The 13,759-nt window shown below is 42.1% G+C and overlaps 1 protein-coding gene and 1 long non-coding RNA gene across 3 annotated transcripts in view; one reads left to right on the forward strand and one right to left on the reverse strand.

Moving 5' to 3' along the window:
* LOC142665994 (cytochrome P450 2A13-like) overlaps nucleotides 1-13,759 on the forward strand; it is a 121,332-nt gene that overhangs the window by 84,915 nt on the left and 22,658 nt on the right. For both annotated transcript variants that reach the window (XM_075845839.1, XM_075845840.1), the window contains one exon: nucleotides 13,498-13,668. In XM_075845839.1, coding sequence (XP_075701954.1) covers nucleotides 13,501-13,668 — 168 coding nt within the window. In that variant the 5' untranslated portion in view covers nucleotides 13,498-13,500. The remainder of the gene's footprint in view (nucleotides 1-13,497; nucleotides 13,669-13,759) is intronic.
* LOC142665997 (uncharacterized) overlaps nucleotides 1,529-13,759 on the reverse strand; it is a 77,568-nt gene continuing 65,337 nt past the window's right edge. The window contains exon 7 of the long non-coding RNA XR_012851619.1: nucleotides 1,529-2,929. This is a non-coding gene — a long non-coding RNA (uncharacterized LOC142665997). The remainder of the gene's footprint in view (nucleotides 2,930-13,759) is intronic.

Here is a 13,759-nt window from a genome sequence, read left to right on the forward strand (position 1 = left end):
CATACAAAAACTATACAAATTTGGTATCGTTACAATCGTAACAACCCGCTGAATAAAGTTATTGTGTTATTTATATCACACGGTAAACAGCGTAGATTTAAGACGCGAAAAAGAGTGGCGAAATTTCAGGTTTTTTTCTATTCCCCCCCAAAAAAAAGTTAATAAAAGTTAATCAATAAATAATATGTCCTCCAAAATGGTGCTATTAAAAAATACAACTTGTCCCGCAAAAAACAAGGCCTTATACAGCTATGTCGACGCAAAAATAAAAAGGTTATAGCTCTTGGAATGCGACGATGGAAAAACTTAAAAAATGGCTTGGTCATTAAGGTTTAAAATAGGCTCGTCATTAAAGAGGCTCTGTCACCAGATTTTGCAACCCCTATCTGCTATTGCAGCAGATAGGCGCTGCAATGTAGATTACAGTAACGTTTTTATTTTTAAAAAACGAGCATTTTTGGCCAAGTTATGACCATTTTTGTAATTATGCAAATGAGGCTTGCAAAAGTCCAAGTGGGTGTGTTTAAAAGTAAAAGTCCAAGTGGGTGTGTATTATGTGCGTACATCGGGGTGTTTTTAATACTTTTACTAGCTGGGCGCTGTGAAGAGAAGTAACATCCTCTTCTCTTCAGAACGCCCAGCTTGTGACAGTGCAGATCTGTGACGTCACTCACAGGTCCTGCATCGTGACGGCCACATCGGCAGCAGAGGCTACAGTTGATTCTGCAGCAGCATCAGCGTTTGCAGGTAAGATCGACTTACCTGCAAACGCTGTTGCTGCTGCAGAATCAACTGTAGCCTCTGGTGCCGATGTGGCCGTCACGATGCAGGACCTGTGAGTGACGTCACAGATCTGCACTGTCACAAGCTGGGCGTTCTGAAGAGAAGAGGATGTTACTTCTCATCAGAGCGCCCAGCTAGTGAAAGTATTAAAAACGCCCCGATGTACGCACATAATACACACCCACTTGGACTTTTACTTTTAAACACACCCACTTGGACTTTTGCAAGCCTCATTTGCATAACTACAAAAATGGTCATAACTTGGCCAAAAATGCTCGTTTTTTTAAAATAAAAACGTTACTGTAATCTACATTGCAGCGCCTATCTGCTGCAATAGCAGATAGGGGTTGCAAAATCTGGTGACAGAGCCTCTTTAAGGGGTTAAGATGCGAGCAGCAGCCTAAAAAGACCAAAACATGACAATTAAGGAGAAAGTAATGGCTTCGGCAAAGACACAAATTGTCTCACATTGCATCAGAGATTCACAAAAATAATCATGATGATTTTTGTTATTACTGGAGATTCAGACCAAACCGATCAAAATATGTATTGAATGCTGTGAAGCCTTTGATTGTTGAAAAAAACAAAACAAAAAAAAAAACATAACAAACACGAGTGAATAAATCCCAAACCACCCACCATGATGATCATGTACTATTTTTTACAATTGACCTTGCTGGTGCTTAAATAAAAATTCAGACGATACAATAAAATACTTTTATTGGAATTGTTAAACATGTACAAATTATAGAAAAGGTTTTGGCGTTCTGATTCTTAAAACACCTTTTCTTAAATATTACAAGAGGAGTAACTCCACTTTGTAAAGCCCGAATTATCATTTTAAAGTTAGTTTGTAAAAATGTTAAATTTGTGGTTCTTAAAGTTAATAGTGACATGTTAGAAGATTTCATCGGTGGCGGTCCGAGCACCGAGTCCCACACGATTACTAAAACGAAGCAGCAGTCGAGTGCGCGCTGAGCCGCTCAGTTTATGATCGGTTTTTCTCAGAAAGCGGAGTAGTTGTTTTACGGGCTCATACACTTTCTAATGAGCCTGTACATGCTCTGCTTTCCGAGAAAAAAGACAATCACAAATGAATCTTCTCAGCTCAGACCCCGAAAGCTTCTGCCACTTTGTTTTGGCAATAGGTAAGGGTCCCAGTGCTCACACCCCCACCAATCAAAACTTCTCACATGTCACTATTACATGAAATACGTTTTTGGAAAATGTAGTTACCTTTTAACATCTCTGACTACCTGTGATTTGTGCTCACTTTCTAGTACATGTAATGTAACATCTTGAAGATGCGAGACAGAAGGTACTAATATATCTGCAGTATTCAAAACTATCTTTTACAGAAGTTGACAACGTTTTCAGGAATGTAATCCTTTATAACCCATGTAACCTATTGTTTCTAGGTCTGATTTGAGTAAATGAATGGACATAGTATTAATTAAACTTCCCATATACCTCTGCCTTTGGAATACTTTTTCAAAACTATAGTTACATACCTTTCTCCATATTAACAATATGTTGTTTACATGGAGGATATCTAAATTTTAAAATCGAGGTTATTAAATGTGTTCGCTCAATCGTTCACTCACTCACATTTTTTGGAACATCCCTCAAAAGTGGTTTCACAGAAAATGGTTAATCTGGAAATGGATAGATGGAATTTTACTTCTATACTAGCACTTTCTGTAGGTGACCAAACAAGAACTTTAAATCTTGAACATTGTGTATATTAATTCGCAGTTCATGTACACCAGCGAGGGAGTGCCTGACTGATATTGGGTAGGAAATAGATTTCTATGCAACATTTGGAACCATAGCTAGCCCTTACCCAGATTTCCAGTGGTCCCTGGAATTGTCCTTAGTCCATCCATCCAGCAAGTCTTCTACGTTGAATCCTTTTGTCTTTCTTGGAAGTAATGTTTATTTCACTTGGTCACATATCTTGCTGGTAATTGCTTTATCATGACTGAATTCAGAATACATAGCAAGTAGAATAGTCATTACAAGAAGTAAAGCTCCCATGGTGTAGAAACTCCTTCTGTAAAAATACTTCCACACGGTATGGATCTCTGGAAAGTTTCATTCACCATGGACTCAAAGTTTTTGTTCATTTTTCTTCTAGATTCATTACCTACAAAATCAAAAATGCTGTATCATTATTTTGCAATAGAGTTTGGCTTGATCAATACATGTGATTCAACAATTGTTAGGACCAATGGGTTGTGGACACACTGTGCTACTCCACTGGTTTGAATTAGTCACCTATAAGTGCGTTATTTAAGTACACTCCACGGTCTTCACCCTTTAACCCTCATATGGGTAAATGGACTTTGCCGCAGGGAGACTACCAGGTCGCTCACTAGCTAGCTTTTGAGGTGGTGCCTGCTGCAGTTTGCCCACTAGACCAGGATACAACAGTGTAGTACAATGAGGGTACAGGCACAGCAGAGGATACCTTCACAGATGGGTGAGGATCACAAGTCACAGTTCATAACAGATAGAAAGCCTCAGGTTTAACTCAGGTAGGACACCGGTAGCGGATAGCTAGGACACAGGTTGCGGATAGCTGGACGCAGGCTGGTAGGGTGAGCAAGGGATGGAATCACAATGCAAATAAGAACCTTTGCAGGACACAGCTACTTTGTACCAAAGTTATGTAGTCCAGGAGCAACAGGGATTTGGGATTTAATTAGAAGATTTTTAAATTGCATGACCTAATGAGAACGCCGCCAAGAGCAGGAAGGAAGAGAGGCAGTATAAAGATGCCGGTAGCCAAGCAGAGCAGAAAAACCAGGCCATCGGCAACAAAGGTGAGGGACCCGGCGGCGGGGAGCGTCGGAAGGAACGGCACCTGCCAACAGTGTAATACAGATGCTCTGGCTGTAAGCATAATCTTTCTGAACAGCTAAGACTTAGTCATTATGAAAATAGATCTACTAAAACTTGGGTTTACAAATGAGACATGACTGGCCAATATTTTTCACAAGTAGAAAACTACTAAAATATAACCTTTAAAAAGCAAACAAAAATCAGTATAGGCACAAACAAACCTTTTAAATTTAACTCTTAAGACAGTTGTGAAAGCAACTATGAGGTATAATATACCAAGAATGCACCGGTAAAATTACGGCTTTTTACTGTTGGGAAGGCAGTACCAGGGAATGTCCCAGTTGTAAGGGTAGGAGTGGTCTCACGCCAGCCTCCTCCAGAGAGGCAGGAGAAAGCAGAATGAGGTTTTAAGAGTCCTGCAGATGTCACATGCAAAGCAAGGTGGGGATATTTTGCCACACTTGCAGGGCTCCTTGTACATAACTGTCCGCTTTACACTGTCCATTTTGGAGCCTCAAATCCATCCTTCCCTTCCTCCGTCCTGAAGCTCAGCTGAATTCCTCACAGGTCTGGAAAAGTGCAGTTACCGTGAAGATGATGGTATAGTCGTCCATGTACAGCTAGCACTTTGCCATTGGACGGTCTGGTTGTCCTGCGGTGGTGATCCCTCTGACTTCTGCGGGATTGACTCTGCAAAGAGCTCTATAACAAAGAAAAAGGTGCTAAAGGACAGCCTTGTCTGACCCCGGAGATGGGCCAGTCTTACAGCCATTCACCAGCACCATGCTGAAAATGTCAAGATACATCAGGTTAAAATAGGGATAGAATATTTCTCTCAGCCAGAACCTTTGAAGCGACTTGCTCATAAGGACGTGGGAAACACTATCAAACTCCTTTTCATGGTTAAGGCTGACCAGGGCGTGGACATAGAGCAAGCCTTCACATATAATAACGGTGTGTCTCATATAAGGGTAAGGCTGTCTGCAACCTTGCAGCCTGGAATGCCGCAGGTCTGGTCCGCCCGATGACAACATTCAACTGGTCGGCCAGCACCTTGGTGAGGATCTTGTAGTCCACATTCAGGAGGTCACCGGTGTTTAAAATAACATCTCTCTACCTTCCGCTTATACAAGATCGTGATCATTAATTCCCTCAACGACAGAGCCATTCTGCCTGCCACCACCATCATCTACCTGTACAGCTCCAGGCCAATGAGGTCCCACAGTGCTATGTATAGTTCCGCTGGGAGACCATCACTGTCTAGGGTCCTGCCGTGCCTGAGGGATGTACTGAGAGTACAGCTTCTTCATAGTAAGGGGGCATCCATTGCCAGCTCACCTGTAGGATCAAGGGGGTTAGTGATACCTGACAAGAATTTGTCAACAGCGTCTGGATCTGTGTTTTTTTGGGGAATAGAGGTTGCTGTAGAAGTCACTCCCTCCTTCCCCATCGTGAGGTTTCCCGTCTAGAAGCTCTGACAGGGGCGAGCAGTTTTAGTGGAGCTTCCTGAAACAAAGAGTAAGGGTACGTTCACACGCTTAACAACAAAACGGATTTCAAGAGAAAACAGCATCTGATTTTCAGACGTTTGATATGCATCAATTTTTTTATGTGTTTTTACGGCCGCTTTTTTCTATTGACCCAATGAAAAACTGCTCCAAAAAATGGCTCAAGAAGTGACATGCACTTCTTTTTAATAGATGTTTTTTTACTGGCCGTTTTTTCAAACGGCTGTGTAAAAAATGCCCCGACGGAACGCCGTTTTTCCAATTGAAATCAATGGGCAGATGTTTGGAGGCGTTTAGCCTACGAATTTTTAGCCGCTTTTAGGGGCATTTACGGACAGAAAAACGGCTAAAAATAGGCAGTGTGAAGATACCCTTACATTTCTCACCCTTCTGATGCGATTATACTCAAAGTGTCTTGCAGAGTTCTTTCCCTGCTTCTTGGTGGCTTCCGGGGGCCGGTGGTGCTGCAGGCTTTTCTCCCGCCGGTCCCTTGTCAACCGAAGCATAGGTTCCCACCCTCTTGGGTCAGTCATAAAGACACGTAAAAAAATTGGGACACAGAATATAATTAAAACCACAGAAAAGGCCATACTCACAAATTAGGAGGGTAAAAATCTGTTCCAAACAAGACACGGCCAGGTCAAAGAATGCTGCTGAAGGGAAGTTCCCAGGTGTGTTCAAATAATGATAGCCACTCCCACTAACCTTGAGGGGAGTGGGAGTGGCTATCATTATGTAAACACACCTGGGCACTTCCCTTCAGTAGCATTCTCTGACCTGGTTGTGTCCTGTTTGGAACGGGGTTTTACCCTCCTCCTAATTTGTGAGTATGGCCTTTTCTGTGATTTTAGTCATAAAGACACGGTCCACCTGGCCACAGAGGTTGCAGACAGTCTTTTTAGGACAGTACTTGGTTTTGTGCCCTGCAACACAACACAAACTGCAGGCGGACTTTGTACAGTGTCTCATTCTGTGACCCTTCACACGCATTTCCGGCAGCTCTGCGGCATGTTGGTGTAGAAAATCAGTCCTGAAGAGTTCCCTAAAGAAAATATTTGGGGCAGGTGCTGCACTCCATCTGTAGCGGATAAGCCCTTGTGCAAGCTGACAATGATGGACCATTTGCCTGTACAGAATCCATCTCCATCCATAATGTGGGTGGGGTTCCTTAGCATGGTGCAGACACGCTTTATGAAGGTAGTGATGTAGTTTCCTGGGATGTGTGGGTTCCACATTGAAACGATTACCATCCTCCCCTATCTCTCTGGATTGTGTAGTTACCCACAAATCAAGCAAAGGGGGATTCCGCTTTGCAGCTTTTACCATCTCCCAGTAGCGCTTGCAGATGAAGTTGCTGATGCTAGCAAAGGTAATGTAGAACACACCAGTGATGAAGGACTGGATGCTCACAGTATCTGCCTTGGAGAAGCCATAATCTAGGACCATCTTAGAACCTAACAGGTGATGTCCGGCACTCTCCCGACGACCTCCTTCAGCTTGAGGATAGCAGTCTGTGTCATCCAACGCTCCAGGAACTGGGCACCATGGCTTGGCTGGCTTCCTGCCAGACTCTTCCCTGTATGTCTGGAGACACGGCTAGGCAGCATTTCCAGGGGGGGAGGGAAGCGGTCAATGGCCCAGGTTGATTTTCTTCTATGGCTCCGCAGCTTGCTTCCTTGGAGCCATGGTCTTCTGGGGAAATGGCAGTAGACTGTGCTATTCATAGTCATTTTACAAAATTTGACTTATCAATGGCGCATATGGTGACCTTATCTCTTTTCTGATCTTACTCTGGAGGGGGAGCAGTGGTCACAGAGTCGAAGCCATTATCTTTGCCATCTTTTTCTTGTCAGCACGCCAGTGAGGAAGAGACAAGCTGGCCACACGTAAGCACGGTTCCATCCACTGTATTTTATGGCCATTCCGCTCAAACTGAAACGAAACACAGTCACCTCACTCACCTCCTTTTCTCTAGAGGAGGAACCACCAAATATAGGGGTGGGTGCCAGAGATGGCTGGGTGCCACACAGTACGGCATTGTGGGCCCCAGGATTTGCACCACTACGCTAGAGAGATGGCATATACGCCCCATCCCGTGCCATAGGTTGAAAACACCGTTTCTAATGCATTGGAAGAATGTTGTGGAAAAATATGGCTCCAGGCAACAGATTAGGCATGGATTGCCTTAGGGAAAGGCGTGGGCAGATTGTCCCTCAGAACAGGTATACCCAATAACTGAAAACCCAGCTACAACCCAATGTGCCTATATAGATCTTTACCAGCATTGTGTACCAGTCAGTATTTTTGCCCCACATCCCCATATAGACCCCCTGTATACCGTGGCACATATTTAGACCCCCTCCCCGCTGTAGATAATGCCACTCAGAGTTTTATTAGAAAAAAACGAAAAACTTTCCATACTCAAAAAATATTTGTGGGGTGAAATGTGCAAATTACCCCATGTTTTGGGGAGGTTTATTTTTACGGCGTCCATCATGCAGTTAAAACTACATGTTTAGGGGCGTGGCTTGGCTGTGGAGAGAGATGGACGTCTAACTGGTGAGCTCCTGCACCATAGCGACTTTAATAGCGGCTGTTAGCCTCACAACTGACCCTACCTTACCAAAAAGATTCCTGGTGATCCCGGGAATGCCGAGGAGGAAAAGACCAGTGATAAAACCGGGGAAACTCACAGACTTCTACCCTCTTCAGGCACATGGAGAAGGGGATGACGCGGACACCGGCTCCCATGCTGGATCTCTGGTGTCAGAGCCACCGCCGGATCTCACACCGGCCCAGCCGTTGGAGCTACCTGCTCACAAACGGCATAATTCCGACCCGCTGGTGTCTCCATCCTCATCTAAAAAGAAGAGGAACCGCCGGCAGACGGATTTCGGGCCTCGAGAAAGCCGACGCCCGACATCAACGCTCCACACCACGTGGGACGGCCATATCGGTGCCATCTTCTCCCTCGGCCAGAAGCCCTGAGAAGCAGAAACAAAGCGTTCTAAGCCCTGGACACTCTTCAGATGGGGTAAGACACCCCTCAATATCTGTGTTGTCTCCAGTACCCACTCCTATGGGAGATACATGTGATTTTCTGCGACATTTACCTTCATCTTCAAACACAGTCACTGAACTGATGATGAAGAATATGCTACAAGCTTTGCATCAGTCTCTGCATACCGGCCTGGCTAGCCTTATTAACCCTTTATCTGCATCTGTGCAAGAAGTGGAACACAGAGTTCATCATTTGGAAAGCAAAATGGGACAAGTTACTTCCTCTCATAATGATTTGATAGATGCACACTATGATATATCAGATGAACTGACCCAGGTCAAAGCTAAATTGGCAGACATAGAAGACAGATCAAGGCGCAACAAAACATTTTTGGGTATTCCTGAGGAAATTAACCCACAAGATCTCCACACTTACGCACAAGAATTTATTAAAAGCATTCTTCCAGAGTGTTCCCAGAGGGATCTGATTATTGATAAAAGCCCTGAAAAGCAGAAACAAAGCGTTCGAAGCCCTGGACACTCTTCAGATGGGGTAAGTCACCCCTCAATATCTGTTTTGTCTCCCCTACCCACTCCTATGGGAGATACATGTGATTTTCTGCGACATTTACCTTCATCTTCAAACACAGTCACTGAACTGATGATGAAGAATATGCTACAAGCTTTGCATCAGTCTCTGCATACCGGCCTGGCTAGCCTTATTAACCCTTTATCTGCATCTGTGCAAGAAGTGGAACACAGAGTTCATCATTTGGAAAGCAAAATGGGACAAGTTACTTCCTCTCATAATGATTTGATAGATGCACACTATGATATATCAGATGAACTGACCCAGGTCAAAGCTAAATTGGCAGACATAGAAGACAGATCAAGGCGCAACAAAACATTTTTGGGTATTCCTGAGGAAATTAACCCACAAGATCTCCACACTTACGCACAAGAATTTATTAAAAGCATTCTTCCAGTGTTCCCAGAGGGATCTGATTATTGATAAAAGCCCTGAAAAGCAGAAACAAAGCGTTCGAAGCCCTGGACACTCTTCAGATGGGGTAAGACACCCCTCAATATCTGTTTTGTCTCCCCTACCCACTCCTATGGGAGATACATGTGATTTTCTGCAACATTTACCTTCATCTTCAAACACAGTCACTGAACTGATGATGAAGAATATGCTACAAGCTTTGCATCAGTCTCTGCATACCGGCCTGGCTAGCCTTATTAACCCTTTATCTGCATCTGTGCAAGAAGTGGAACACAGAGTTCATCATTTGGAAAGCAAAATGGGACAAGTTACTTCCTCTCATAATGATTTGATAGATGCACACTATGATATATCAGATGAACTGACCCAGGTCAAAGCTAAATTGGCAGACAAAGAAGACAGATCAAGGCGCAACAAAAATTTTTGGGGTATTCCTGAGGAAATTAACCCACAAGATCTCCACACTTACGCACAAGAATTTATTAAAAGCATTCTTCCAGAGCGTTCCCAGAGGGATCTGATTATTGATAGAATCCATAGTTTACCCAGACCCAAACATCTAGCTACTGAGGTTTCAAGAGATGTTTTAGCACGTATCCATTTCTTTCATATCAAGGAACGCCTGATGGAAGCTACCAGAAAGAAAGATAGGATACCATCTCAATTTAGGATGATTTCAGTCTTCACGGATCTATCGGCAGTGACTTTACAAATACGTAGAAATTTGATTCCCATAACCACGGCACTGAGAGAAAGTCAAATCCTGTATAGATGGGGTTTCCCAGTCAAACTTCTGGTCAAAAGGCTTAATACCATGCATGTCATCAGATCATTGGAGGATGGATTGAAGCCGTTGCATCAATGGAACATTAAAGTTCATCCTCCGACCAAACCTGCAACACACCCGCCATCTCATTTGGCGGTAGAATGGCGCCAGACCTTACGTCAGTCTCCACCGCACCGTTGAAGATACGTAGAGGCATTTGTGGAGGATACGGTACAAAATTTTTTTTTCTGGGTGCACAAGACGTCCATCTTGAATCCACCTCATACTGACTTTTTTCCCCCCACTTACTTATGTTTTCCAGCTTTTGCTGCTTTCTTGTTTTCCATTTTGTGGTTTTATGTTATTTTTGTGTTGAAAACTGTGCTTTCTATGTGGCTTTCCATTATCGCAATTCTATGGGCAGCACCAATGTCCTTTTGAAATTCAGGATACCAATGTTTTCTCTTACATTCATACTTTTGTACTCCGGTATGGTAATAACTGATTTACTGGTTTACCCCCTCTGCATAGTGGTTGGGTCTGTACATGTCCTTTACAAATGGGATAGGAGAATGGGTCTGCAGCACTCCTTTACTGTATCCAATGACTCTTAAATTTGCATCTCTTAATGTTAATGGGCTTAACACTCCCCAAAAACGCACCTTTATGTGGAAAGAGGCTAAGTCCTTAGCGTGTCACGTCCTTTGCATACAAGAGACTCGCCTCCTCTCTAAAGACGCACACCGTCTGAAGTGCCGTGATTTCCCGCACATTTTTCATTCCCATTACAAGACAAAATCCAGGGGGGCTCTAATTGCTATTTTGAACGCGGTAGCGGTTCAATTGGTGCATTCACATGTAGACCCCAACGGCCGGTTTATCATGTTGGTATGTTTCATTAACAATGTCAAATATGCGTTCGTAAACTTATATGACCCAAACAAGCATCAAATAAAATTCCTGCATAGAATGTTTAGAACGCTTGATAAGCTTAGGGTAGGCAAATTGCTCATTTGTGGTGATTTTAATATGGTAATGGATACAGCTTTGGACTCCACTTCTAGTAGCAGAGTTGACCAACCCCTGCTGCGGTCCTTGTGTTGGAGTAAAGAGGTGTATGATAGCTGGAGGTTACACCATGGTACAGAAAAGGATTTCTCATTTTATTCTAGTCCACGCAATTGTTGTTCTAGAATAGATATGTTCCTCATTGATATAGAATTGTTACTCCTTCTGGTTAATTCCACTATTGAATGTATTACTTGGTCTGATCATGCGGCTATAACACTAACGCTCAAGGAACATAACACTAACCGCACCTATGTCTGGAGATGTAATCCTTTTCTCCTCGCCCATATTAAATATAAACAAGACATAGTGAGAGATCTTACTGAATACTTTTCATCTAATGATACTGGGGGGATACATATTAATTTCCTTTGGAATGCTCATAAAGCATATATAAGAGGGTCCCTGATTCGGCTGGGGCATATAGAAAAGAAACAAAGGGAGGCTATTACTAACCTTACGGAACAAATCTACCAGCTAGACAGGATAAATAAGGTCGCTCCATCAGCGCAACAAGCTGCGAGTTTGCAAAAAAAATTTCAAGACCTGTGATTAGCTATGGTTTCTGAATATGAGAAAAAAGTGCGTAAAACGAAAATACGTTATTACTCACAAAATAATAAAGCAGGGAAGTTACTGGCTTCTCGTCTCAAAAACTTTCAGCGTAAAAAAACTAGAATTACCTTTTTACTCAACTCTACCACACAAGAGCAAATCTCCCATCCGGTACTTATTGCTGATCGTTTTAAGGTTTTTTTTATGAAACTTTATACAATTTAAATGACGATCCGTTTGTGTCACATCCAACTGCAGAAAGCATTCAGGCTTTTCTGGAGAACATTCCCTTATCCACACTAACTGCTGATCAGTTACAGACTCTGAATATCCAGATCTTGGAATCTGAAATTGATAATATCATTCTTAAGATGCCCCCGGACAAAGCACCTGGCCCGGACGGCCTCACAAACGCGCACTATAAATCTCTTAGAGGAATTATTTCGCCATATTTATGTCGATTCTTCCAGGCGGCCCAAACTTCTGGTTCTTTCCCTAAAGAAAATCAGGAAGCTTTAATAATTACTTTACCGAAACCGGGCAAAGCTTCTGACCAACCTCAAAATTTTAGACCAATTTCCTTACTTTACATTGATCTGAAATGATATGCTAAAATAATTGCGAATAGACCTCTTTTGGAAATTTCTCGATTGAATCTTTGAATAAATATTGGTTAGCTTGGACAAGCTCCACTTTCTGCCCAAGTTCTTAATCACTAAAGTAATTTTAGGCTTGTTCACAGTAATTATACTGTTCGTGTTGTTGTTGCGGTTTCGTTGTACACTCCGTAATTGCATATTTAATGTTCACGGTCATGAAAATGCTTAGTCTAACGTAACATGATATGCTCCTTGTTTCCTATTTCACCGGATATTGGAATTATTGTCATGTAACTTTCATATGCTGTGTTTTTATGCTTTCTAATATCCAGAGTGACCTTGGCTTGTGACCATTCTAAAGGTTGATTTTGATGCTTCTTTTGTAGTCTTTGTCTGAAAACTTCAATTAAAACTACATGTTCACCTTATTCTATGGGTTGATATGATTATGGCAATAGAAAATATATATTTTTTTAATGTTTTTCCACTTTTATTTAAAAAAAACTATATATTTGCTTAAAAAAATTGTTTTGTGTAGCCATATTTTGAGAGTCATAACTTTTTTTATTTTTTTGTCATTTGAGCAATGTGGGGGCTTATTTTTTGCGGGGCGAGTTGTAGTTTTTACTAATACCATTTTGGGTACATGCGACTTTTTGTTCCATATTTTTAGAGAGCTAAGGTGACCAAAAAACAGCAATTTGGATGTTTTATATATATTTTATGGCGTTCACCGAGCGGGTTAAATAACACTATATTATGATAGTTTGGACTTTTACGGACGTCGCGATAGCAATTATGTTAACTTTTTTTTTAACATTGCTTTTGGGAAAAAAATGAGAAAAGGGGTGTAATTTGAACTTTAAAATTATTATTTTTTGGAACATTAAAAAAAAACTTTGACTGTATTTTACTTTTTTTTTTATTAGTCTGTCTAGGGGACTTGAACAAGCGATCGTTAGATCGCTTGCATGATATACAACAATACTAATGTATTGCAGTATATCTCTATACTGACAGTCTCCTTTGAAGCCCTGCCAGATGCAGGGCTACAAAGTAGTACAAAGATGGCAGACCTGGGGGGCCTTCATTAGGCCCCCAAATTTCTATGATGAACATCGAAACCCCAGCAATCGCGCCACAGGGGGGGGCGCCCCTTGATTCTAACGATTTACTTAATGGCTGTCACGTACAAACAAAGGCTGGACAAGCTCATTTACAGGATCCAAATCAGGCCAAAAGACATGTAAATGATCTACCTTTCTTCCATGAATTAAAATATAACATATTGAGCAACTTTTATGTGATGTTAATAATTATTAGACTCCTAGAACTGAGTGTAAAACATTAGATTTCTACATTTTGTTACAGAACATGGAGGCGCTTGCTTGGTATCTGTGTCTTTTTATTGTGATCTCTCTCCTAATTTCTACTTGGAGGATGTACCGGAGACGACTCTCTTTGCCCCCTGGACCGATTCCTCTGCCCTTTGTGGGAAACCTATTTCAAGGAAGCTTTGTGCTCTATCATTCTTACCTCAAGGTAACTCAATCTGCATCTTCACATATACTTTACTTATTCCCTGTGCACACTACACTTTGGCCCTACATTTAGCGTGTACTTTGGGAATGCT

This window comes from Rhinoderma darwinii, chromosome 13 (genome assembly GCF_050947455.1).
Source record: "Rhinoderma darwinii isolate aRhiDar2 chromosome 13, aRhiDar2.hap1, whole genome shotgun sequence".
NCBI lineage: Eukaryota > Metazoa > Chordata > Amphibia > Anura > Rhinodermatidae > Rhinoderma > Rhinoderma darwinii.